Genomic DNA, 26,551 nt, shown 5'->3' on the forward strand with positions numbered 1-26,551 from the left:
TGAAGGCGCTTGCGCACTGCGGCCTCTCACCATATGCACCCAGGTGCGAGTGGATGTGGCCGGCCGGACCCTGCTGAGGCGGAGGCGGACGCAGGCGAGCGGTGACCGGGCGGCCCCGCCAGCGCCGCCATGGGCAAGAAGCAGAAGAACAAGAGCGAGGACAGGTAGCGGGCCGGGCTCGGGGCCGGGGAGTGACAGCGCGGGGCGGGCTCGGCCGCGGGGCCCTGCCACCCCCCCCCCCGGCTGCGAGGGGGACCCGGCTCCCGCGGGCAGCGAGCGCTGGTGGGGGCGAGTCGCGGCAGCTCCGCGCCCCTCGGACACCAGCCCCCCCGCCCCGACCCTCGGACGCGGCGTCTTGGTCCCCACGGCTGGGAGGGGCGGCGGGGCGACCGGCCCAGCGCTGTGTAGCTGGCGCTGCCTTCCAGGTGCCGCCGCCGCCTCCCCCTGCCAGTTCCTTCCCGGGGCAGCTGAGCGTTGTGAGTAACTAATGCTGGCGTCTCAGCCCGGGCGCGTGTGGGTGTTGTCTTCTCCCCCGGCTTTATTCTGGGCGGGACGTCAGCCTCCCAGATCCAGGAGCCGTGTCTGTAAGCGCAGCAGAGCACTGGAGCCAGAGTGGACGTGGAAATCTATGGAGAGATCAACACTTGCATGCTGCATCCCTAAAGCTTCACTAGTCACCCAGATACATGTGGATAAATAGCTTCCGATATATGCGGCATATGCAGATCCCACACACGTTTGTGGTGTTTAGCTGAAACGTTATTTGCCTTGGATTTCGTAGTACTAAGTGGGAAAAAATGTCTGTAGGTGAAAGGCTCTTTGGGCTCATCACAAACGAGGTGTTGAACATACTCCAGTAAAGTAGAAGTTAGGTTGTAGTTATAAAGGTAGGAAAGGAGGATTTTTGTCACTTCAAAGTGCTTAAGTGGTTGGTGAAGAGATAATCATGTTAATTTTTAATTATCTTTTCTCAACCGTAGTCCTATTTCCAAACATCTGTATTTATGCTGCTAGCTATAATGAATGGCTGGATGACATGCGCAAGCACAGACTTCAGCTGTGTTGACAGTCCCTTTTTTGCTTCAATTTTAAACCTTAAAGATGTTCTAAATTATCTTGATGGCTCCATACAGAACACTTCCATGCTTTGTACATGTGATATGATTCCATGGTCACAAAATATTAGGATCCTGAGGATCCTCTGACTGTCTGCCTTGTTCATGCCATCTTGAATGCTGCATGCCAGTCAACATCTTTTTGGAGAATGAATGGACTCCCATGAAAGCTGTTAAATCTACCAGAAAGATCACGGTTGTGTGCAGCATGCTTTATTCCTTTCATCCAGAATAGGTATATTTCTTATACTCCTTAACAAAACCACGACCTAATTCTACTTTAATTGATCATAGGCCCTGCATAATTAGTGCTGGCAGGAGATAAACAAGTATTTTCTCCCACAGTACAAACCAAAAGGAAATAAAAATACATGAGCGCACATTTGTTTCATTTTGCCTTAAATCACTAACATTTTCCATAGCATTTAGGATACAGCATACCTTTTTACCAATAAATGCTTAAAAGTAGAGGATGAAATCCAGTAAAATTCAGATTTTTTTTAAATTACTAGCAATTTACAGCTGATTTCATTCAAAAACAGATCATACATCAAAGGCATCTGAACGTAGGAATAAGATACATAACACTGCTGTATCCCAATGTCTATTTTGACATCGGGTAAAGAAGGACATGCTGAAGAATCAGCTAGAGCAAAACTAGTTTGTAATCTGACTTCCCCTTCTGGGTAGGGAGTTGGCTTTTAATGAAAATCTTTATAGTGTAACTATTGCTCACCATGGAAGAGTAGGAAGCACCATATATGCTGCTTTGTAGTATCTGTTATTGGCAGCCTGACTCACCAGCTGTGCTAGTCAAAAACATACTAGGGAGGCAGGCTGGATAGGGCTATTGGGGTAATGGGAGTCAGATGGGGCTTTGAGATGGAACAGAGGGTTGGTTGGGACTGTTCACTGTGGAGGCAGGGAAAGAAGTGGGGCTTGGTGCTACTGCTGTGACTTCTTAGTGTAGCAGACAGCAATACTGCATAGAGCCCCTCAAAAGCTGAAGTCTTGGTGTGCAAAGAACTGGGTCCTCACAGTGATGTGGGCTGGGGAGCTGAAGCACCAATGATGGCAGAGTTGCTGGAGTGCGAAGCCTGTAGAGAGGTACCGGGTTTTCTTCTGTTCTGCTTCATATCCTTGCTCATCTTTTCCTGTTTTTGAGGATGACTGGGCAAGGGGCTTGAGTGGTCACAGGAGGGTTAACAAGGAAGAAGAATAAAAATACTCTCCACAGCTGTACCTCCCCAGTGTGACCTGCTCAAGTCTATCAGACTGAGTGTCCCTTCTTGCAAATCTCAGTCTTATCAGAGAGAGGAGGAGTCTCAGGAATGGAGGTAGTAGTTTCAAGTTTCCTCTCTTTTTCCTCCTTGTCCCCCGTTATGATGAGAGGGGAGTGACTTTATGCAGAAGCACTGTTTTCCTAACTGTGGGTTTCCCACAAACATTCAATTCTTCACCACTCTCAATCCTTTTTTCTCCCATGCCCTCTACATAGATCTGCACTTGCCCCCTCTTTTCCCCATACCCTCTCCCATCCTGGTTTATCCCTTCTTGGCTGCTCCTCCACTTCATGCAGAGGCTGAGGGGCATAAACGGCAATGAGGGGGAACATGAAGGGAATGTGGGGCTTGAGCAAGGGTTGGAGATATCTGAGGTGGCAGAAGTAGGACAGAAAGAAATGCCTATTTTTTTAATATAGATATAAGCTCTGCAAGAAGACCTAGGAAGGGTAATAATATCAAAATTAAGTTATTTGTGTGGATAACAATAATAGAATCATAGAAATGTAGGACTGGAAGAGATCTCGAAAAGTCTTCAAGACGAGTCCATTGCACAGAGGCAGTACCAAGTAAACCTAGACTATCCCTGTCGTGTTTTGTTTAGCCAGCTCTTGAGAATTCATGAGCATGCCACAGTCTTCCTTGGAAGGCTATTCCAGTGTTTAACTGTCCTTTATAGTTAGCAAGTTTTTCCTAATATGTAACGTAAATCTCCTTTGCTGTAGATTAAGCCCATTACTACTTGTCCTACCTTCAGAGAACAATTGACCATCATCCTCTTTAGAACAGCTCTTAACATATTTGAAGAGGTTATCAGGTCCCCCATCAGTCCTCTTTTCTCAAGACTAAACATGCCCAGTTTTTTTAATCTTTCCATCTTATATTGTTGCTCTTCTCTGGATTCTCTCCAATTTGTCCACATCTCATAAGCATTCTTTTCAACATTGATTTTATATATAGATTTACTTTCACCGTATAACCAGTGAATACATCAAATTCCTCTGCATCACACTTACCCATAAATCTTAATTCTGAGCACCATACTTCCACATACAAACAGCTGATTATAGATTTTTTTTCCTGTGAAAACGTCTATAGAGAATATATTTATCCAATTTGGTTGGAGGTAAGATTGATGTAGAAGAACTGTGTATGCATTGTGATCAATTGAGTTTGTGGAGGTGAAGAGTGAGTGGTTCAGATATGATATTTGGGTATTAAGGCATGTGAAGGCTGCCTTAACTAGTGACTTCCTGAAGTTTTAGTAGTTGTGTTGTACTGATACTCTCTTTCAATAAGAGAACTCCTTTTCTTTACAAATGTAAATGGAAGCTACCTCAAAAATTTCAGTCTCCTGCATGAAAGTGCAACAGAAACGCCTTGATACAGAATTTAGTTCCAGCTGGCTGTAGGATACAGAGGGCCTTGGCTATGGGATAGAACTCTAGCAGCACAGGTATGAACCTATTCTGCAGGATTTTCTTGCATGGAAAGTTTGAGTGGGGAGAGGGGTGGTAGTGGGAAAACATAGGGCTCTTTGCCATTTTGCATTGAATTCACACCCCACACTGTTGCTGCAGACTTCCATATAGGCATGTGGTATTATGTTACAAAACTGTTTCCCATCTTGGTTCTCATTCTCTCCCTCAGGTGTCCTGGGCCTTCTGTATTTTCTATCTTTCTCCTTGTAAGTCTTTCTTTTTCTTATGTTCTTCCTTCCTTGCCAATTCTTTTTACTTCCAAGTATTTAATCTTTGGCTGTATTTATTCTCACTCATATTTTGGTGCCCTTTGGCATTGCAGTCTGTTGCATAGGCATATTGCTGTGATCATTCATGCATATTGCTTTAGAAGTCATAAGTGCCAAAAGGGTGATTCTGCAGCCAAGAATGAACACTAGATAAATTAAGAGTTATAGTCAACTAACATACTGTAGTTCTGTGTATTGCTTGTTTTTCTGCAAGCTAAATTGTTAGTGTCATGTACTAACTAGCTTTTCCTCTTGTGCTTCTTTTTGTAGCGTCAGTCTTTCCGATGCAGCAGAAAACCCACTGTGACATTTATAATAATTTGAAGCATACTATCACCTATAGATTATGCTGCAAGTCTTTCCTTTTAGTTAGCAAACATTCTGTGTTACCAATATGATATTTACAGCAACTGCCTCATCCACCTCTTCCCCCCCAAAAATAATAACCCAAGCAGAGATTCTTATAACTGCAGCAGGGAGAAGAGCTGAAGGCTGCCTGAAGTCCACTGAACACTTTGTTTTTGGAAATCTAATGTGGGAGGCACCTGGATATTAGTGGTTCCTGCTAGTACAGAACTCTAAAGTAGAGATTAATTGTGCTATTAATAGGCTTTGTTCATAAGAGTTATTGACATAGTCTGAGGTAAACAGGGCTGCCTTTGCTGTAAATGCATCATTTTTCTTTCCTAGTGACATAAAAATTACCTTTTGTGGGTGGTTTGGTGGATCCTTTTAAAGAAATAACAGTGCCATCTGTGGATTGGAAAGACTAGTTCTGCCTGGCTACTATGATTGGTCTTCAGATATTTGTACTAATAGCTGTATTGCTTTTATTTATAGACTAACTTAAGTGGTGGGTTTTCTCTTGAAGTTGAAATCTTATCTGTTCCTGTGTGTTACCTGAGGTATAGGTAGGCTTTTTTTACTTTACTAATTGTCACAGTTGTGGAAACAGTTCATGGCATGGCAGCAGAGAATGGAAACACTATTCCTCTAGTCTTCAGAACATTCTTGAAAATTGTGAACCAAAATGAAAAGGCTTGCAATCAGGGTGGAGTGACTTAAATCTTCAATATTAATCAACTTTTCCATTTGTACTTCAGTTATTTTCTAAAGACAAGTGCATTCTTATTGGTTGATATAAATATTAAATATTAAAACTTGTTGATTTACACCTAAATAGAGCCTTTAGATTTTAAAGCCAAAGACTCCAAAAGTATTAGCAATTAAAAAAAAAAAATATCAAAAGCAGGAAGCCTGCTAAACAACCACTGGACGATCGAGATGCTAAAGGAGGACTCAAAAATAAGGTCATTGTGGAGCAACTAAATGAATTCTTTGCATCGGTCTTCACTGTTGAGGATGTGAGGGAGATTCCCAAACCTGAGCCATTCTATTTGGGTGACAGATCTGAAGAACTGGCCCAAATTGAGGTGTCATTAGAGGTGGTTTTGGAACAAATTGATAAACTAAATTGTAATAAGTCTCCAGGACCTGATGGTATTCACCCAAGAGTTCTGAAGGAACTCAAATGTGAAATTGCAGGACCACTAACTGTCATCTATAACCTATCATTTAAATCAGTTTCTGTATCAAATGACTGGAGGACAGCTAATGTGATGCCAATTTTTAAAAAGGGCTCCAGAGGTGACCCTGGCAACTACAGGCTAGTAAGCCTCACTTCAATACCGGGCAAATTGGTTGAAACGATAGATGAACATAATTTGTTGGGAAATAGTCAACATGGTTTTTGTAAAGGGAAATCATGCCTCACCAATCTACTAGAATTCTTTGAGGGGGGTCAACAAGCATGCATACAAAGGAGATCCAGTGGATATAGTGTACTTAGAGTTTCAGAAAGCCTTTGACAAAGTCCCTCACCAAAGGCTCTTAAGTAAAATAAGCTGTCATGGGGTAAGAGGGAAGGTTCTCTCATGGATTAGTAACTGGTTAAAAGATAGAAAACAAAGGGTAGGAATAAATGGTCAGTTTTCAGAATAAATAGTGGTGTCTCCCAAGGATCTGTACTGGGCCCAGTCCTATTCAACATATTCATAAATGATCTGGAGAAAGGGGTAAACAGTGAGGTGGCAAAATTTGCAGATGATACAAAACTACTCAAGATAGTTAAGTCCCAAGGAGACTGCGAAGAGCCACAAAAGGATCTCACAAAACTGTGTGACTGGGCAACAAAATGGCAGATGAAATTTAATGTTGATAAATGCAAAGTAATGCACATTGGAAAATCATAATCCTATCTAAAAGAACAGGAGTACTTGTGGCACCTTAGAGACTAACAAATTTATTTGAGCATAACCTTTCGTGGGCTACAGCCCACTTTGTCGGATGCATGCAATGGAAAATACAGTAGGAAGATATATATATATATATATATATATATATATATATATATATATATATATACATACACACACAGAACATGAAACAGTGGGTGTTACCATACACACTCTAACGAGAGTGATCAGTTAAGGTTAGCTATTACCAGCAGGAGGGAGAGAAACTTTTTGTAGTGGTAATCAAAATGATCCATTTGCAGCAGTTGACAAGAAGGTGTGAGGAACAGTGGCAGGGAGGGCGGGGGGAATTAAACATGGAGAAATAGTTTTACTTTGTGCAATGACCCATCCACTTCCAGTCTTTATTCAAGCCTAATTTAATGGTGTCCATTATGCAAATTAATTCCAATTCAGCAGTCTCTCATTTTAGTCTGTTTTTGAAGTTTTTTTGTTGTAATATTGCGACTTTTAGGTCTGTAATCGAGTGACCAGGGAGATTGAAGTGTTCTCCGACTGGTTTTTGAATGTTATAATTCTTGACTTCAGATTTGTGTCCATTTATTCTTTTACGTAGAGACTGTCCGGTTTGGCCAGTGTAAATGGCAGAGGGACATTGGGTGACACTTGGTGATAACCTGTCTGTCCATTTCCTTTGGGGCACCTGCTATTGGCCACTGTCAGAGGACAGGACACTGGGCTTGATGGACCTTTGGTCTGACCCAGTATGGCCATTCTTATGTTCTTAGATTAGGTACGTATTTTTGCTACCTAGGTGAGTACGCTATAACTCTATACATTTTAAGTAATTACATCACTTAATATTTTCAGATTCTTATTAAATAATTGCACACTTTAAGGAAATGGTGACTATGTTGCTAAATAATTAACCTTTTTGGTCATGATTTGTGCCCAGCTGCATTGAGATGGTAACTGGAATTTAATTAAACATACAAACTAGCATATAAAATGTATTTTTATTAAACAGAACAAGCCCTTAATACAGCACGTGACCTATTATGCTACATTTCTAAAGCTTAACCTCAAAAATTAGATGTTCTCCCCTGATTCTTTATATAGAAAAGCTGCCTTTAACTTAGAGTTTTTGTTAGGGACTCATGGATGCAGCATATTTATTATTTAAATATTTTAAATATAATAATATAAGTATAATTTAAGTATAATTTTAAATAAACTCCATTAAAAAAAACCACATTGGTTTTTATTCATCCTGCTTGTAACAAATTAAGACTTATTACAGTTGACATTCCTAACATGCAGTCAGATGCTTTGGCAGCTCTATCCTCTGTCCATTGTAACTGTTTAAAGGAGAGTTTGAATTGTTGTTGCTTGGTATCTAGTTTTTCTGTCAGTGGTTTCATTTTTAACTTTGCCTGGCTAGAACTTTTGCACTATCATTCTTTTAAATGTGAAAGAATGGGGGGCGGGGGGGAAGAGGGAGGGAAGGCTTGTGCATCTTTGTTGTAGGATGTCACAGAAAGACTTCCCGCTTTTAAAAAGATGAAAAAAAACCCACAGTGCTCGAATACAAGTTCTTATTTTACTCATTTTTCATCAGCTTTTGCTTATACAATCTACAGAACATTAGGAGCTCTCTGATCCTTAAATTGAAGGGATAGAAGTGTTGGTGCTGTAGCTGGACCTGTTCTTCCAGCTGTTAAATGCTTGTCAAATGAGTCTGAGCACAAATGAAATACCTTTGTAAAGAACTTGAACAAAATTTTCATCCTTTCTCAATCAGGTTTTACTTCCTTGTTAGATATCATAACTTCCTAGCTCCTCCTGTCAACCATGGTTTTCCAGGATAAACTGAAAAAGGCCTGGATTTCCAATATGAGAAATAAGAAGGAAAAGACCACCTAGGCGATATTTATATAGCCACACACAGAATGTAACAGCCATATTTTTTCAGATTACATTTAATGTTGCAGGAAGGGGTTGCATTAGTGTTGAAAATAGCTTTCTTATGCTTCTTACTCTGGAAACAAAGTAATGTTTCCTTAGTGTTTCTAGCCCTTGTCTATTTGAGTAGAAAGAGACCTGGACCAAGGACAGCATCTGAATGTCTTGAATGGCATTCCAGAGCTAGCTAGTAAGTCTCATTTAGTCACAACACAGGCATTTTCCCTTTAAAACCCTACTTAAAGATGGCATGAAACAAGAAACTGATGTGCAATCAGCACACTCTCTAAAAAGTTTGATTAATTTCAAACTTCGTATGGACAAAAGCGTTCATATGCTATGTATCAGTAAATTAGTTATTCTATGGTTAGTTCCTTGAGGAGATACCATCAACTTGAAATCTTATCTGTTTTAAAGAGCTTAAAGTAGTCTCAGGTAATACATGCACTCTTGTCAATTTCAATAGTCTTGCAATTAGCTTACTATTTTTAAATGCTTTTCTCTTCCCGTGTTCTGGGTGTAAAGACCCCCCAAAACAAATGAGGGATACTTACTATACAGGAAAATGGTGAAGGTGACTAGATTCAAAATGAAGTCAAATACATGAAGTACATTGTTTTTCTTCTTTCTGAGTGTTTCTGGAAAACTTTCATTTGTAGTAATTGGGATATTAAAGGTAAAAATGGCATGTCCAAAAAAATAGAGGTGACCTAAGTTGCTGGTGTCCCTTTAATTCACTTGGAGCTGTGCTGGTGAAACTGAAATTATGACATATGAGAGTTGCTTCAGCAAAATTAATCTCATAAACACTTCCTTTTAGGAACATGAGCAGTGAATGTTGTAGCGATGCAACTTTTTTGTTCTGTTGGTTTATTGTACTCTTCTAAAAACTGGAAGGCTTTTTAAAGTTGCTGTCATTTTACACAGTGAGTCATTTTTATCTTTTTAAACTAGAAAGTCCTTTGCGCAAGAACTGTTCATTTGTCTGTAGTCAAATGTATAGCTTGTTACCTATAGCACCTTTAAAGCAGAAGGCACACTTCAATGGTCATGTTTGTATTTCCCAGACTCTCGGTGAATGACTGGTTGATGCAGAAAACACTTGTCATCTTGAACCTATGCTTGTCTTTGTTACCTTGTAAGTCTTTGCTTTAGTTTCACTGGGTGATGGATAATGTTTCCTGTTGACTCTGCTTATCGATGTAGAAATTGGAATTGTATCCCTGTCTTGGGATGCGGGATTTGAAAAAGTATGTTATGCCATTAATTCCATTAATTAACTTTAATGGAGCTGAACTGAGTAACTGAGGAGAACTTGGCCCCTCTTCCATTCACTACTTATAAACCCCACTGCTCCAGTTGCTCAGTTCATGCATGGCTGAATAGCTTTTTCTTTTCTCTATTTAATTTAATATTTGCTGACCAAGAGAACAAATCTGTTGCATAATCTGAGCTTCAGTCTTCAGGTCTAGACGACATAATTAATTGCACTGTTAATAATAAAATGCCATTTATTTAAATATTTTTGGATATTTTCTACATTTTCAAATATATTTATTTTAGTTACAACACAGAACACAATGTACTGTGCTCACTTCATATTTTTATTACAAATATTTATTTTTTCAGGGTATAATGCTGCCCACTTCTTATTTACAGTGTCACCTGAAAGTGAGAACAGGTGTTCACATGGCACTGTTGTAGCTGGCATTGAAAGGTTTTTACGTGCCAGATATGCTAAACATTCATATGCCCCTTCATGCTTCCATGCTGATGACGCTTGTTAAAAAATAATACATTAATTAAATTTGTGACTGAACTCCTTGTGGGGGAATTATGTGTCCCCTGCTCTGTTTTACCTGCATTCTGCCATAATTTCATGTTATAGCATTCTCGGATGATGACTCAGCACATGTTTATTTTAAGAACAGTTTCACTGCAGATTTGACAAAACGCGAAGAAGGTACCAATGTGAGATTTCTAAAGATAGCTACAGCACCTGACCCGAGGTTTAAGAATCTGAAATGCCTTCCAAAATCTGAGAGAGATGAGGTGTGGAGCATGCTTTCAGATGTCTTAGAAGAGAAACACTCTGGTGTGGAAACTACAGAACCCAAACTACCAAAAAAGAAAATCAACCTTGTGCTGGTGGCATCTGACTCAGAGGATGAAAGCAAACATGCGTCAGTCCGCACAGCTTTGGATTGTTATTGAGCAGAACCCCTCAACAGCATGGACACGTCCTCTGGATTGTTGGTTGAACCATGAAGGGACTTATTAATCTTTTAACGCATCTGGCACATAAATATCTGGCAAGCTACAACAGTGCCATGTGAACGCCTGTTCTCGCTTTCAGGTGACATTGTAAACAAGAAGCGGGCAGTATTATCTCCTGAAAAAGTAAACAAACTTGTTTGTCCTAGCGATTGGTTGAACAAGCAGTAGGACTGAGTGGACTTGTAGGCTCTAAAGGTTTACATTGTTTGGTTTTTGAGTGCAGTTACACTAAAAAAAAAATCTACATTTGTTAGTTGCACTTTCACTATAAAGAGTGATTTACGGTAGTGTATGAGGTGAATTGAAAAATACTATTTCTTCTTAAAAAGAACAGGAGTACTTGTGGCACCTTAGAGAGTAACCAATTTATTTCAGCATAAGCTTTCGTGGGCTACAGCCCACTTCTTCGGATGCATAGAATGGAACACACAGACAGAAGTTCTATGCATCTGAAGAAGTGACCTGTAGCCCACGAAAACTTATGCTGAAATAAATTGGTTAGTCTCTAAGGTGCCACAAGTACTCCTGTTCTTTTTGCGGATACAGACTAACATGGCCGCTACTCTGAAACCTGTCACTATTTCTTTTGTTTATCATTTTTACAATGCAAATATTTTTTATATATAATAGGTATATCTCCAATTATATATATCTCCTAGAACTAAAAGGGACCTTGAAAGGTCATTGAATGCAGCCCCCTGCCTTCACTAGCAGGACCAAGTACTGATTTTTGCCCCAGATCCCTAAGTGGCCCCCTCAAGGTTTGAACTCACAACCCTGGGTTTAGCAGGCCAATGCTCAAACCACTGAACTATCCCCCCCCCCCCATATGAGCACCGTACACTTTGTATTCTGTGTTGCAATTAAAATCAAAACATTAGAAAATGTAGAATAACATCCAAAAATATTTGATTTCAATTGGTTTTTTTAAAAAAAAAAAGGAGAAATGAGCATGAAATTATTTCACAACATTTTCGGCTAGGAAAACACGTTATGCTTTTTACCTTGTCACTTTTGAATTTTAAGTGTACTGTTTGTTTAAAAAAAGAGACAAACTTTTCTTTTCCCGGTGGAGCTCTATAGCTATCAGCCTCTGCAGAATCCTAGACTTCTATTTAAAAAACAAAACAACCTCCCTCCCCCAAACTTTCTAGCTTTTTACAAAGATACAACCTTCCAAGCATCAACAAAGCATAAAACTGCTGCAGTGCTGTCGTGTGTGCAGCCAAAATATTATATGAAATCCCATTAAAACTGAGATAATATGCTTGAACATCATTTATGGATTTCTTGAATCTGAACTGTGGTTTCTTAATGACTTTAACATGGAACTTCAAGATTCCAGTTGTTGCAAGATGTTGCATCAGAAAAGGAATTTGCTCATAAAGTGTGCTTTTTTTTTTTGTTGTTGTTTGTGGAACTGAGTTCATACCAATACTTAATTTTTAAACCAATTTATCTCCTGCTCTCCCTAACAAGACAAGCTGCTGGGATAGGTTTCCTCAGGTCACATGCATATCACTAGGGATTTTCCACTTTTCTGACTCAATAGCTTGCAACTACTTGGAATCTTATAAGTAGAAGAGCTATTGGATAGCTCTTGTATAGCTGATTGAGCAGAGATAGGTGCTGTATCTTTACTTACTTACTTTCAACTTGAAATACTTCCCAGAATGGTGAGTAATGCTTTGATTCATATATGCAAGGTTTTGGGGAAATTAATAAACACATTACACTTCAGTAAATGGCTATAACATACATAATTTTGGAACATTCTGTGTTGCAGTTTCTATTTTAATACATTATACTAAGTGGGAGTTTTGAGTGGGAAGCCTTTGAGAATTATATCACTTAGCTTTTTGAAACTAACTGGACTAACAATTTGCTATTTTTATTTCAGAATGCACTAACTACTAACAAAAATGACTTTCTAACTGAGATATAACATTAAATCTTTGCAAGCTGATTGTCGAGTAATAGTAACTGCTTCATAGTTTGGTTTGTGTAACTGAGGTGGTTTTTTTTTTCTTTATATGCCTGAGTTTTTCCCTGGCAAAAAATATCCCCAAAGAACATTTGCCTGAATCCAGTTAATACAGTAACTCCTCACTTAACGTTGTAGTTATGTTCCTGAAAAATGTGACTTTAAGTGAAACGATGTTAAGCAAATCCAATTTCCCCATAAGAATTAATGTAAATGGGGGGGTTAGGTTCCAGGAATTTTTTTTCCTAGGCATTATATACATTTTAAACATTCAATTTAATACAGATATAAGTTTTAAACAATTTTAAAGAAACAATTTAATACTACAGTCATCGCTGCTGAGTATGAAGCTTGGTGGAGGTGGTGGAATCAGAGAGTGGAAGAGGATGGATTGTCCGGCTGCTCTTCTTGTTGTTCTTGCAAGCAGAGGCACTGACTTTTCTGGGAGCAGGGGGCTCAACCCTCGGCCCATCCACTCCACCCCTTCCCCCAAGCCCCCACCCTTGACCCGCCTCTTCTCCCCCCTACCTCCACCCCCTTTACTTCGCATGCTGCGTCCTCGCTCCCCCCCTCCCCTCCCTTCTGAACACTGCAAGCCAGCTGATTGCCGTGGGCAGGAGGCGGGCGGAGGAGGGGGAAGGCGCTGATCCGCGGGGTCTGCCGTCGGTCGGGAGGTGAGGTCCAGCAAAGGACCATCCAGGTGTGCTGATGGCCCATTACAAGGAAATCACTCTCATAATGGCCATCCCAGAAACTTCTGGATGAGAGCATGTATACAATGGAGACTGCTTGACCAATGAGGACTGCCTGATCCAGGAGTGGCAGAAGCTCCCCAAAAGTGTGTGTGTGTGTGGGGGGAGGATGTCCCACAGGCACCTGAACTGTGGCCCCGCCCTCACACCACCCATTCTCCCTGAGGCCCCGCCCCTCATTACTTGCCCTTATGGCCAGCAAAAAGTGGGAGGGCCTTGGACCCCTCCATTCCAGCGCCACTTGCCTGATCCCCATGTCACAGCAAAAGATCTTTCCAGCAAGCTGAAAGAAAATATAAGAGAGGGGAAGTGACATCATCACTTGACCTCTCTTGTCCTTCTCCCTCCTCCCCCCCCAACTTAACACCTGGAGAAACATCTGGAAGACAAAGACTTTGAACAGGGGAAGGAGGTCCCAGGCTGGAAAAGAGTCCTAGCCTGTGTATTGAGGAACTATACCATCTGTCAGGGTGAGACGCTGCTTGATTCAAATTCTGTTTCGTGTGTAGAACTCAGACTGCAAATTTATTTTTATTTCTTAAGTAACTAACTTTGATCTCTGCACTTGCTGCTTATAATCACTTAAAATCTATCTTTATGTAGTTAATAAACCTGTTTTATATTTTACCTAAAACAGTATGTTTTTGAAGTGTTTGGGAAATCTCAGCTCAGTTTACAAAGGCTAGTGTGTGTCCTTTCCACACTGAGGGAGGGGCAGACTGGGTAATGAACTTACACTGGCCTGGCTTCTGACCAGTGCAATATGGTACAGTTCTGGGGTGCAACACTGGGGACCTGGGGGAATTGATTGGAACCTCCCTATTCATGGCCCATGAGTACCTGGGAAATCATTCATGTAACTTGTTGGGTGTGTCCCTGCCTGTGGAGGTGTGTGTGTGTGTGTGTGTGTGTAAGCGCAGTACCTGCCAGTAGTTTGCAGCTTGACACAGCATCACAGTGTGAGAGGGAGCCCAGGTTAGTGCGGGAGAGAGCTCAGTGGTCCCACAGTCTAGGTTGCATCCGGGGGATCCCATCACAACCATTTAAAGTGAAATGCTGAATGTGTCATAAGGTCTCAGTTTAGGGATTTCATGTTCTTGTGTATAGGGTTTATCTACATTAGAGAACTGTAACAAAATATTCCAACTGGTTCTACCATTGCATCAGTTACACTAAATAGACTACTGTAGACAAATCTCCAGCAATCCATGTAGCATTCGTGAGCAAATTGTGGGGCACTTTGGCCAGGTTCATGCTCCACCCCACAGTGGCAACTCCCAGCCGTGTATCATTTACCACTGCAGATCATTCTCATTGCTGTGACTGAACATGTGTGGCTTAGAGAACTCTGTCCCAATGTGTTTATGTACACTGCTATGTCCTGTAGGGCTCATGTTATGTCATTACCTACGCGGTGTGAGAAGGGACAAAATTCTAGCATCAAACCAAACTAAAGAAAAAAAAAAAGTGCAAATCTTTGTGAATAAATGCGGTGTCATAACTAGCTTTTATTTAAAAAAAAACAAAACAAACTTCCCCCTGTGCATCTGAACTATTGGTAACACTAGGGAACTTTCTGGTTATAATTCCCTACTTTAGACAAGGCCTTGTTTTGAGGTTCTCTGAAATACTGTTAAACACTGGCCCTACTGTTTCTACTGTGTTATGAATAACTACTTAGATTTTCCTTATAGTTAGGTTTTTTTTCCCATTGTCTTAATGTGTTAGCAAACTTTGAGTAGCGAGAACAAGTCATCGTTCAAAAATCTTAAAAAGAGTCTGTAAAATTTTACAGTAATTTACTCCTCTAAAAGAAGCTTACGACTTTTGAAGTTAGTTATATATGTTAACTCTTCAGAATACTAAAAACATCTCTTCTCCACCAAATCGTTTACCTTACATACGCACATTCCTGGGGGTCTTGCTTGTTTAGCAGTATTTGCTGGTGCTTATTTTTAGCAATATCGTAGTCTAATCTTTACTGATGATGATAAAATCTTAAAATATGGGGGCCCTTCCTTGCCCTCCTTTATGTCCATCACAGAAATGGAAAAGCAGAAGTGAAAACTGCCTCCATCCCATTCCAGAATGCTACCTGGTTTCACCAATTACAAAAAAACAACAACAAATAACCCTCTACGTAAAGCAGGCAGTCATTATTAAGAAAAGACAAGAGTAGCAAGATTTTGAATTTTCAAAAGTTAAATGTTGCCAGCTCTGCTTTATTACAAGTGTGACAACTTTTGGTGTTTTTCTGAAAGCCCCAGTTGCTGGAGTCAAGCAGTTTTGTGAGAATCTGATCTACTTTTCTAAAAAAATTCTTGTCCTCATGATTTCATAGAAAAGCCTGAAAACTTGGCTAAAACACCCAATGGCAAACAAAAAGGACTCAGACTGTATTTTTAAAATCTCATAATTTGATGGGTCCTGACTCTTGGGATTTGATTTTTTTTTTTTATGATTGAACTTAGCAATATTAATACTTGGCAATTGTTAATTCACGCATTTGCTGCTGTCTTGGAAAATCTGGATTTCAAGGAAGTGCATTTCCTTTTGTGATATTTCTTTAGATATAGGGAGTCAGACACTTTGGATCAGATTTCAGCAGTATTCATGAATCCATCAAATAGCAGGGAGACATTTCAGAATGTAATGGTGAGATGGTTGCATTTGGAACTGATATGTGAGGGAGATGTCTGTGGTACTGATGGCAAATCCTGCCTCTTCAGATAAAGTTTCTGACTGCTAGAAGAGGCATGAGTAGCAAATTAGACATGAACTTGCAAAGTAATACATTGCCAAAAAAAGAAAATGGTAAGCTAAGAGATTTTTGAGTTGAGTATCCAAATGCTTCATGTCATGGAGCGGGAAATTAAGGTAAAAGTATTTCCCCTCTCTGAGGTGCTGGAGTAACTGCACATAGAACATTCATTTCTGGACATGATACCTTTTTAGAAAGGTCTCCCTCAAATTTGTCAATAGAAGAAATGAACAAAAAGAATTATTGCGGCTGGAGGGATGGAGTTGAAAGGCTAAAAGAACGAAATTTTATGGTTACAGAAGGGTACCCAGAATGAAGAGGAATTATTTAGAGTGGCACAAGAGGTAATTAGGGATTGGATTAGGAGGAAATTTAAGATACGTATCAAGAAAAAATTCATGACAGTATGATTTGTTAGAGTGCGAGTAATTCTAAAGAAAGTGTTGGAAACCTCTGTGCTTGGGACTCCCAAAATTAGACTGAGCAAAACACTATGGAATATGGTATAGGGAACTGCTTGGCACTGGCCGAGAGATGGGCTATATGATTTAAAGGGCCTTTTCTTTCTGTGACTTCTGTGATTAAGGATGAACCTGTGTACAGTAACTCCTTGCTTGACGTTGACGTTCCTGAAAAATGCGAGTTTAAGTGAAATGATGATAAGCGAATCCAATTTCCTCATAAGAATTAATGTAAATGTGGGGCGGTGTGTGTGTGTGTTAGGTTCCGGGGAAATTTTTTTTTCACCAGACAAAAAACTTTATTATATAGATATACACACAGTATACATTTTAAACAAGCAATTTAATACTGTTCACAGCTATGATGATTGTGAAGCTTGGTTGAGGTGGTGAAGTTAGAGGGTGGAAGAGGGAGGGATATTTCCCAGGGAATGCCTTGCTGCTAAATGATGATGAACTAGCACTTGTCTGAGCCCTCAAGGGTTAACACGTTGTTAATGTAGCCTCTCATCAAGGCAGCACGAACAGGAGGGAGGGGAGACAGCACAGCAGACAGACACACACTTTGTGTGTGTGGGGGGGAGAGAAAGATGCACACTGCCCCATTAAGTAAGCTGACTCACTCTTAAGTGCATTGTCTTTTTAAGTGGATCTGGAAGTTGAGACAGCACTTGCTGCCCCCAAGCTCTCTCTGTCTGTCTCTCTGTGTCCCCTGCCTGCTCTATATGGAGGAGGAGTAAGCGGGATGCAGGAGTGGGGGGAGGGGACACCTTGACATTAGTGCGGCCACTCCCCCCTTTTCCCTCCCCTGCACAGCAAGCGGGAGTCTCTGGGAGCAGCTACAAGGCAGAGGGCAGGAGCAGCACATGGCAGTGGGGGAGGGACAGCTGAACTGCCAGTAATTGATAGCCTGCTGGGTGGCTGCAGCACAGGGAACCTAGGGGAGGGGGGAGCTGGTAGGGGGGCTGCTGGTCCATCCTGGTTCCAAGCCCCCACCAGCTAGCTACAACGGGCTGCTCTTCCTGCAAGCAGTGGACAAAGCAGGTGGCTGCCAAACGACGACGGAGCATTGCACAACTTTAAACGAGCATGTTCCCTTATTGATCAGCAAGGTAACAACGTTAACCGGGACGACTTTAAGTGAGGAGTTACTGTACATATCTTGAAGGAAATCCATGTTATGTCAGAGATTCTCAAACTGGGAGGAGCCTCCCACCAAGGGGTCACGGAATGTATTCCGGAGGGCATGAAAAGCTTTAGGGGGTTAAAAAAAAAAAAAAACTTGCTGGGTGGCTGAAGAGCAGCAGCGGCTGCTGGCTGGATGCACAGCTCTGAGTCTGAAGGGAGTGCCACCACTGGCAGAAGCGGAGAAGTAAGGGTGACATGGTATGGTATTGTCACCCTTACTACTTGGCTGGTAGTGACGCTGCATTCAGAACTGGGGGACACAATGGGGGCACGATCAAATAAGTTTGAGAACCACTGTTATGCTTTGGTGATGTAAATGCTAAAGGAGAAACTTTACCAATAGTATTTGCATTCTACAAACAATTTTGTTTTTTATTTTTCCTTCATGGTAAATAGTGTCTATAGCTTTCGGTAGGCTTTCTTTTGAATTTGTTAGAAATTATTGTTGGGATATGTAAGGGTTAAGTAGAGACATGAAAAACCGCTGGTGTGCTGGCATGGTATCAGAGTAGGCACAGGCACACACTATTCCTTCGCTTAATTTCTCCTCCCTTCTCCTTGTTAAGAATTGATAAGTGTTGCAACATGCGTGATACAGATTTTTTTTTCCTCTCTGATATTCTGGGTGTGTGTTTATATCTCCTCAGGAGGGGAGAAGAGAATTGAAGTTACTATGGTTTGGGATTGCTAAACTCAATCTTCACATTTTGGCAGTGCACAGTGATATTGGTTGGGATGCAGTGACTTTGCATTGCAGCACAGCCTGATATGTACATTTAGGGAAATTTTAATTGGCTTGTGGAACTGCACTACAAAAGCTGTTCCCATATCATTAATTTTAAGATGGATGGGAGTCTAAATGTCTTATTTTAAATCTACTGTAAGATGAAAAATATATAAAATTTACATTTCATTCTGAAATCCCTGTGGAAATGGTTACACATACTCATCTTGGTGACTCAAACTCCTTTAGGTGACTTCCTTTTTAATTTGAGCTTTTAATAAAACTCTTCTATCTTTCTGTTTAGTGCCAAAGAGGATATTGACCTTGATGCTCTTGCTGCTGAAATAGAGGGAGCAGGTGCTGCCAAGGAGCAGGAACCACAAAAATCTAAAGGCAAAAAGAAAAAAGAAAAGAAGAAACAAGAATTTGAGTAAATAATTTTGTCTCTTTCATTATTGTATTCAGTTACAAATAAACAAATACTTACATGATTTTAACTTCTTTCTTTAGTGAAGATGATATCCTAAAGGAACTGGAAGAACTGTCTGTAGAGGCACAAGGAGGGAAGGTTGACCGAGAACCTTCTTCAGCAAAGGTGAAAGTTGAGGGGTTATTGACAAATAGAAAGCGTTTTGAAAGGGGCAGTTTTTGGGTAGTTTAAACTTTACTCGCAGATTACATAAATTTTGGTGCTGCTGTATAGTAGGAGGACCTACATGAAGACTGACTACTATTTTAAAGTAACGATTGCTTTTAACTACTCTTCTGCATTGATGCAAACAATGATAACTTTTAGCTTATACCACATTTGCACACAGATAAGCATTAGAAAAATGTGACTGATTAAGTAGAGCGTTCTTTATTGTGGGCTGCCTTTAGTTAGTTCAGGTATCCTTTTACTACTGCTCAAACTCTATCCTATATAAGAGGAGTCCTATATAATCTCTGAATTTTGCATTTGAAAACATTACATTTTTCATGAAAAAAAATGAAAAATTTGTTTGATTACCAGACAGTAGAGAATGACGACGAAGAAATCAGCTTCTCAAAACAGGACAAAAAAAAGAGAGGGAAGAATAAAAAAATCAGTTTTGACGATGATGACAGTGAAGAAATGGAGGGTAAGGATACAAAGTCTAAAAAGACTCAGAAACCAAAAACTGAAACTCACTCTGGCAGTGATGATGATGATTGTGAGATATTGCTTAAGAAAGGCAAAGGAAGAACTCAAAAATCAAATAAAAAGCTGGATCTTTCAGAAGAGGATGAAGCTAAGAAAAGTAAAGAGAGTACACGAGCAGTGTCCTCGGGTGACAGTGCTGATGAATCGGACGATTTCTCCCAATCTAAAAAGGGTCAAAAGAAAAATCAAAAGGGAAAGCCCGCTCCTAATGCTGAAAGTGGGGATGAGGAAGAGGAGCCTTCATTCAAAATAAAAACAGTGGCTCAGAAGAAGGCAGAAAAAAAAGAGCGTGAGAGAAAAAAACGTGAGGAGGAAAAAGCCAAACTGAGAAAACAGAAGGAAAAGGAAGAGTTGGAAGCTGGTAAAGAACAGGTAAAACCGAAGGAGGTTCCAAAGAGAGTTGAAGAGGCAGCTTCTCCTGAAGCTATTCCAGCTGGTGCTGCAGGGGAAAAGGGAGAGGCTCCAACAGCAGCAGAAGGTTGGTAATTTTAGGAGAGTAATATTTGATGCAATTAGACCTTTTCCCTTTAATGATTAGTGAGCCAAACCACTGGCAAACCAATGATTGTGATTGCAGCTTTTTCCTAAGTCAATAATACTAAAGATACTTAGTAGCTATATATATATTATTTTTTTTGTATGTGGTTCACCCACGGGCATTTTTCCTGGCCTGTATATTGTCCAGGTACATAGAAAGCAAATGTCACATGGTGAATTCTCACCGTGTTATATATTTATAGCTCTTGTTGTGCAAACATAATTTTTCACCCGTTGATCATTCTTAGACATCTATTATATGAACACATTAGAGTCTTATCGCTATGATTTAAGAGTCAATTTTTTTCTTTTTCAGTATGAAATCAGAATCATCAATGTTTCTCAGATCTGGAATTAAGCAATCGCTTCTTGGCCTCGTGGCTGAGGAGTGAAAACATCATTATTTAAAACACTACTTAACTATCTGGAGTCCTTTAAAATTGAATTTGTGACACCTCTGAATATCTGTCTTTTTCTTATGTAGCTGATGATAATGAGGGGGACAAAAAGAAAAAAGACAAGAAGAAAAAGAAAGTTGAGAAAGAAGAGAAAGAAAAGAAAAAAGGGCCCAGTAAAGCTACAGTTAAGGCTATGCAAGAAGCCTTGGCTAAGATGAAAGAGGAGGAAGAAAGGGCAAAGAGAGAGGAGGAAGAGCGCTTAAAACGACTTGAGGAACTAGAAGCTAAGCGTAAAGAGGAGGTACTGCATGTGTTCAGATGGGAATGGGTGAGGGGTAGGGAAGTGGTGCACCCCCACTTAGTCTGTTGCAGGATTAGGCCCTTACTATGTATACAGTGAAAACTCACTGAAAGTGAAAACTCACTGACTTGCATCTGAAGAAGTGGGTATTCACCCACGAAAGCTCATGCTGCAAAACGTCTGTTAGTCTATAAGGTGCCACAGGATTCTTTGTTGCTTTTACAGATCCAGACTAACACGGCTACCCCTCTGATACTTGTCACTGAAAGTAGTGGAAGATCCCCCTTCTTGCCGGCTATAAATTGTAATAAATCCTTGTAGTTTGATAACTAACTCCATAAATCATAAAAATGCATAGTGATATTTTTCCATATCACTGTTTACTTTCATAGGAACGATTGGAACAAGAAAGAAAAGAAAGGAAGAAACAAAAAGAGAAAGAGAGAAAAGAGCGTTTGAAAAAGGAGGGAAAACTTTTAACTAAATCCCAGCGAGAAGCTAGAGCCAGAGCAGAGGCTACTCTTAAACTACTCCAAGCTCAGGGTAAGTAGTCTTGTAAAATCAAAACTCTTTTTGTGCACTTATTGCTCAAGGAAAACTTTGCAGATTTTTCTGCTGTCTAGGTCCCATGTTGCTTCAAGCAGAATATACCCAGAAATGCCATGTGTAAAACTGTGTTTCTGTGGCCAAGGAAAGCAATATTTTTATTTCAGATTTATTAACAATATTTAAAGTTAAGATTCTGTCACAGGTATTTTTAGTAAAAGTCAGGGACAGGTTGTGGGCAATAAACAAAAATTCACGTAAGCCTGCAATCCTTCCCTGACTTTTACTAAAAATACCCTGGGGTGCTGGGACCACAAACAGCGCTGCCAGGGCTTGCAGCTGCTCCAGCTCCTCCACTGCTCCTGTGGCAGAGACTGACTGCTGCTGCTCCAGCCCTGGAAGGGCTGACCCAACCCTGGCTGCTGCTCCAGCAGGCCCGGGGCTGGCTGTGGGCCAGTTGTTTGGGTGGCCCTTCATCTCCCCTGGTCACTGCTCCCCGGGGCGGGCCGCGGAAGGCAGTGTTCCCGAAAGAAGTCATGGAGGTCCTGGAAATTCATGGAATCCATGACCTCTGTGAAAGAATTGTATCCTTAACAATAGTTATCCCAGTAGCTCTCCGTGCTTGTACAGATATTAAATATAACCATAAAACCAGAAGGGAAAATTGGCTAATATATTATATTTGCCACCTTTAATCTATGTATCAATTACAGCCAAAAATAAATGCCTATGAAGTATCACTTTCTTGGCCATCCCAATCTCAAAGGCCAGAAAAATTAGATGAGTCCTGCAGCATGTATTGAAAGTAAGTAATTTTGGTTCATGGCAGACTAAGGGAGGAAGTGAATTCCAGAGGCGAGATCTCTTGCCTTTAAATCTGGAGGAAACTAGCTTGAGTACCTCCACTGATCATAACTACATGCTATCTTGCTGAAAGAGAAGCGCTCTCAGGTATTCAGGATCCAAACCATTTAGGGACTCTGGAAAGAGTTGTTGGGATTTTTTTAAATAAAAAAAAAGCTCATTAAGGCCCAGGATTTCTGTACATTTACTGCTGTAGTTTATAACTAGCTTTCTCTGGAATCCTGCTGTCTCATTGCAAAATTACACACTTCTGTGTAATCTTGTCAGATCTCAAACTTTGCAGGGTTTGGTCTAGGTAATAACTGAGTGGAAGGTATTTAAGAGGAACCTAGGTTGTTGCAGCAAATACTTGTGGTACTTGAGTGGCAATCCTTCCCTCTTGCACTAGGTCAACTTTCTGCTCTCATGCTGAAAGTTAATTTAAAGCAAATGAGAGAAGAGTGCCACTGGAGCTCCCATCTTTCTGATGAGGTAGAAAATGAAGGTACTGATCTTCACTTTTTTTGCTTGTGTCTTGGCACACAATTATGTAACTTCAGAAGCATAATACTTATACCAACAGGCAAAATACTACCTACTTAGCCTTCTTTAAAAGCTTAAGAAAAGAGAGATGGCAGGTAAGAAGCCTAAAGGCCCTAAAACAAGGTTTGTTTGTTAGGCCAGTTGGAAGTGAATTCCAGAATAGAGGATCCTTTACTGATGATGCCTTATCACTGCTAAATTTGAAATGTATATGTTTGTGGGACCAAATGTAAACCTCAGTCAAAAGTTTCAAATCTGGTACCTAATGTTAGACTCCTAAGCATAAGTGACCTGACCCTTTTTATCCAGAGGTTATGAGCACCCGCAAACAGTGGTGAGCTCCAGCCGGTTTGCACCGGTTCGCAAGAACCGGTTGTTAAATTTAAAAGCCTTTTTAGAACCGGATGTTCCAGGACAACCGGTTCTAAAAGGCTTTTAAATTTAACAAAGGCTCGGGCAGCTGTCCACCCAGCCCCGGGCCCCAGCTCCCCTTCCCCTCTCCCCTGAACGCTCCGCCCTCCTTCTCCTCCCCTTCCCCTGCTTCCTGCGAATCAAATGTTTGCGGGAAGCCTGAAACAAGCAGCAGGCAGGTAAGCTGAGCGCGGGGGGGAGGGCGAGACGGCACGCGCGGTCCAGTCTGGCTCCACCTGAGCGGCTCCCCCTGGCCCTGGCCGAGCGCCCCAGCCAAGCACCACCGGCTCGGGCTGGTCCCGGCTGAGCGGCTCCGACCCGGCCCAGCTTGGGACCCGTGGCTCCGGCCCCGGTGCCTGCCGAGTGGCGCCGGCCCGGCCCGGGGAGTCGGGGCCCCGCGGCGTCGGCCCCAGACAGTGTGGTAAGGGGGCAGGGAGGGGGTGTTCAGTGGGTTGTGGGGGGGTGGTTAGGGGTCAGGGCGGTCAGAGGGCAGGGAACAGGGAGATTGAATGGGGGCAAGGGTCCCGGGGGGCAATCAGGAAGGAGCAGGGGTTGGATGAGGCGGTGGGGGCAGTCAGGGACAGAGAGAAGGGGTGGTTGGATGGGGCAGAGGTCCCGGGGGGCATCAAGAATGAGGAGGGGTTGGATGGGGCTGCAAGGGCGCAGTCAGGGGACAGGGAAGGGGGGGATGGGTCAGGGGTTCCGGGGGGGGGGGGGTGTCAAGGAAGATGGGGGGGTTGGATGGGGCACGACCCCCGGGGGGGGGCATGACCCCCTCATGAGTTGAGGAGGAGGGAACTGGTTGTTAATATTTTGGCAGCTCATCACTGCCCGCAAATGCCACATGAAGATGCATGTCATTGGCACTTTCTTGCAAATCAGGCCACTCAACTGTCTAAATATACAGTTAGCCTAAGTTTGGGCAGGTTTGGAAAATTTTGGTCTTTAATTTAAACCAAAACTTACCTTTATTTTAGTTTTCCAACTTGGTCACTAATCTACAGGTTAGTCCTATTCATTGTAGTCTTTGAACTGTTCTAATTCTCATTTTGCAGGTGTTGAAGTGCCATCAAAAGATTCTATGCCAAAGAAGAGGCCAATTTATGAAGACAAGAAGAAAAAGAAGCAACAGCAGCAACAGGAAAACAAAGAAGGTGAGTGTATCTTACTTCAGCAAAAAATTCTTCATATGATAGACTAAACTGATTTTCACTTTTTCTTTTCACAATTTATTTTTTGCTATTACTCTTGATCATTGTTTCCCAAACTTGGGACGCCACTTGTGTAGGGAAAGCCCCTGGTGGGCCAGGCAGGTTTGTTTACCTGCCCTGTCCACAGATCTGGCCAATCGTGGCTCCCACTGGCCATGGTTCACTGCTCCAGGCCAATGGGAGCTGCTGGAAGTGGTGCAGGCCGAGGGATGTACTGGCCGCTGCTTCCAGCAGCTCCCATTGGCCTGGAGCAGCGAACTGAGGCCAGCGGGAGCCGCGATTGGCTGGACCTGCAGACAAGGCAGGTAAACAAACTGGCCCAGCCCACTAGGGGCTTTCCCTACACAAGCGGCGTCCCAAGTTTGGGAAACAGTGCTCTTAATCCTTGACTCTAATACGGCTTCATTTTCTTGTTCACTAACAATATTGGTAACAAAAAGGTGTATTGCAAAGCCAAAAAAGGCTTTTGTCCTCCGATCTTATTTAATCTTTTTATTACTGATCTTGGCACAAAAAGTGGGAGTGTGCTAATAAAGTTTGCAGATGACACAAAGCTGAGAGGTATTGCCAACACAGAGAAGGACCGGGATATCATATAGGAAGATCTGGATGACCTTGTAAACTGGAATAATAGTAATAGGATGAAATTTAATAGTGAAAAGTGCAAGGTCATGCATTTAGGGATTAATAACAAGAATTTTTGTTATAAGCTGGGGATTCATCAGTTAGAAGTAACAGAGGAGGAGAAGGACCTCAGAGTATTGGTTGATCATAGGATGACTATGAGCTGCCAATGTGATATGGCCATGAAAAAAGCTAATGCTGTCTTGGGATGCATCAGGTGAGGTATTTCCAGTAAGGAGATGTTAGTACCGTTATACAAGGCACTGGTGAGACCTCATCTGGAATACTGTGTGCAGTTCTGGTCTCCCATGTTTAAGAAGGATGAATTCAAACTGGAACAGGTACAGAGAAGGGCTACTAGGATGATCCGAGGAATGGAAAACTTCTCTTATGAAAGGAGATTCAAAGAGTTTGGCTTGTTTAGCCTAACCAAAAGAAGGCTGAGGGGAGATATGATTGCTCTTTATAAATATATCAGAGGGATAAATACCAGGGAGGGAGAGGAATTATTTAAGCTTAGTACCAATATGGACACAAGAACAAATGGTTATAAACTGGACACTAGGAAGTTTAGACTTGAAACTAGAGGAAGGTTTCTAACCATCAGAGGAGTGAAGTTCTGGAATGGCCTTCCAAGGGGAGTAGTGGGGGCAAAAGACATATCTGGCTTCAAGACTAAGCTTGATAAGTTTATGGAGGGGTTGGTATGATGGGATAGCCTAACTTTGGCAATTATCTTTGACTATTAGAGGTAAATATGCCCAATGGCCTGTGATGGGATGTTAGATGGGTTGGGATCTGAGTTACTACAGAGAATTCTTTCCTCGGTGTCTGGCTGGTGAGTCTTGCCCACATGCTCAGGGTTTAGCTGATCGCCTTATTTGGGGCCAGGAAGGAATTTTCCTCCAGGGCAGGTTGGCAGAGGCCCTGGGAGTTTTTCGCCTTCCTCTGCAGCATGGGGTCACTTGCTGAAGGATTCTCTGCACCTTGAAGTCTTTAAACCATGATTTGAGGACTTCAGTGGCTCAGATATAGGTTAGGGTTTTTTTTTTTTTTTTGCTGGAATGGGTGGGTGAGATTCTGCGGCCTGTGTTGTGCAGGAGGTCGGACTATACGATCATATTGGACTCTTCTGACCTTAGTCTATGAGACTATATACATCATGAAGGATCAGTAACATGAGGGATTATAGTGTTCTAAACTTACTGATATTTCTGAAGTGAAAAAGCAGTAAAGCTTTATCCTAAAGAAATAAGAGACCATTTGATTTATTTTTGTGCCTTTTATCAATGAACCTGTAAAGTGTGCCAGGTTACTGATTCAGAAGAAAATCTTTTTTGCATTCTGAAAACTGGCAAATACTAACTTTTTTAAAACCTGTCTTAGATCTAGTTATTTGTATAATTATTAGAACTTTGGAGCACATAAAACATAACTTTTTC

At 41.5% G+C, this 26,551-nt stretch overlaps 1 protein-coding gene across 1 annotated transcript in view; it reads left to right on the top strand.

Moving 5' to 3' along the window:
- The window catches only part of EIF5B (eukaryotic translation initiation factor 5B), a 67,720-nt gene continuing 41,169 nt past the window's right edge, over positions 1 to 26,551 (top strand). Inside the window, exons 1-7 of the mRNA XM_045005753.1 lie at positions 1 to 164; positions 18,817 to 18,942; positions 19,023 to 19,107; positions 19,525 to 20,173; positions 20,717 to 20,931; positions 21,324 to 21,474; positions 24,330 to 24,428. Coding sequence (XP_044861688.1) covers positions 130 to 164; positions 18,817 to 18,942; positions 19,023 to 19,107; positions 19,525 to 20,173; positions 20,717 to 20,931; positions 21,324 to 21,474; positions 24,330 to 24,428 — 1,360 coding nt within the window. The 5' untranslated portion in view covers positions 1 to 129. The remainder of the gene's footprint in view (positions 165 to 18,816; positions 18,943 to 19,022; positions 19,108 to 19,524; positions 20,174 to 20,716; positions 20,932 to 21,323; positions 21,475 to 24,329; positions 24,429 to 26,551) is intronic.

The sequence above is a fragment of the Mauremys mutica genome, chromosome 1 (assembly GCF_020497125.1).
Source record: "Mauremys mutica isolate MM-2020 ecotype Southern chromosome 1, ASM2049712v1, whole genome shotgun sequence".
Taxonomy (NCBI): Eukaryota; Metazoa; Chordata; order Testudines; family Geoemydidae; genus Mauremys; species Mauremys mutica.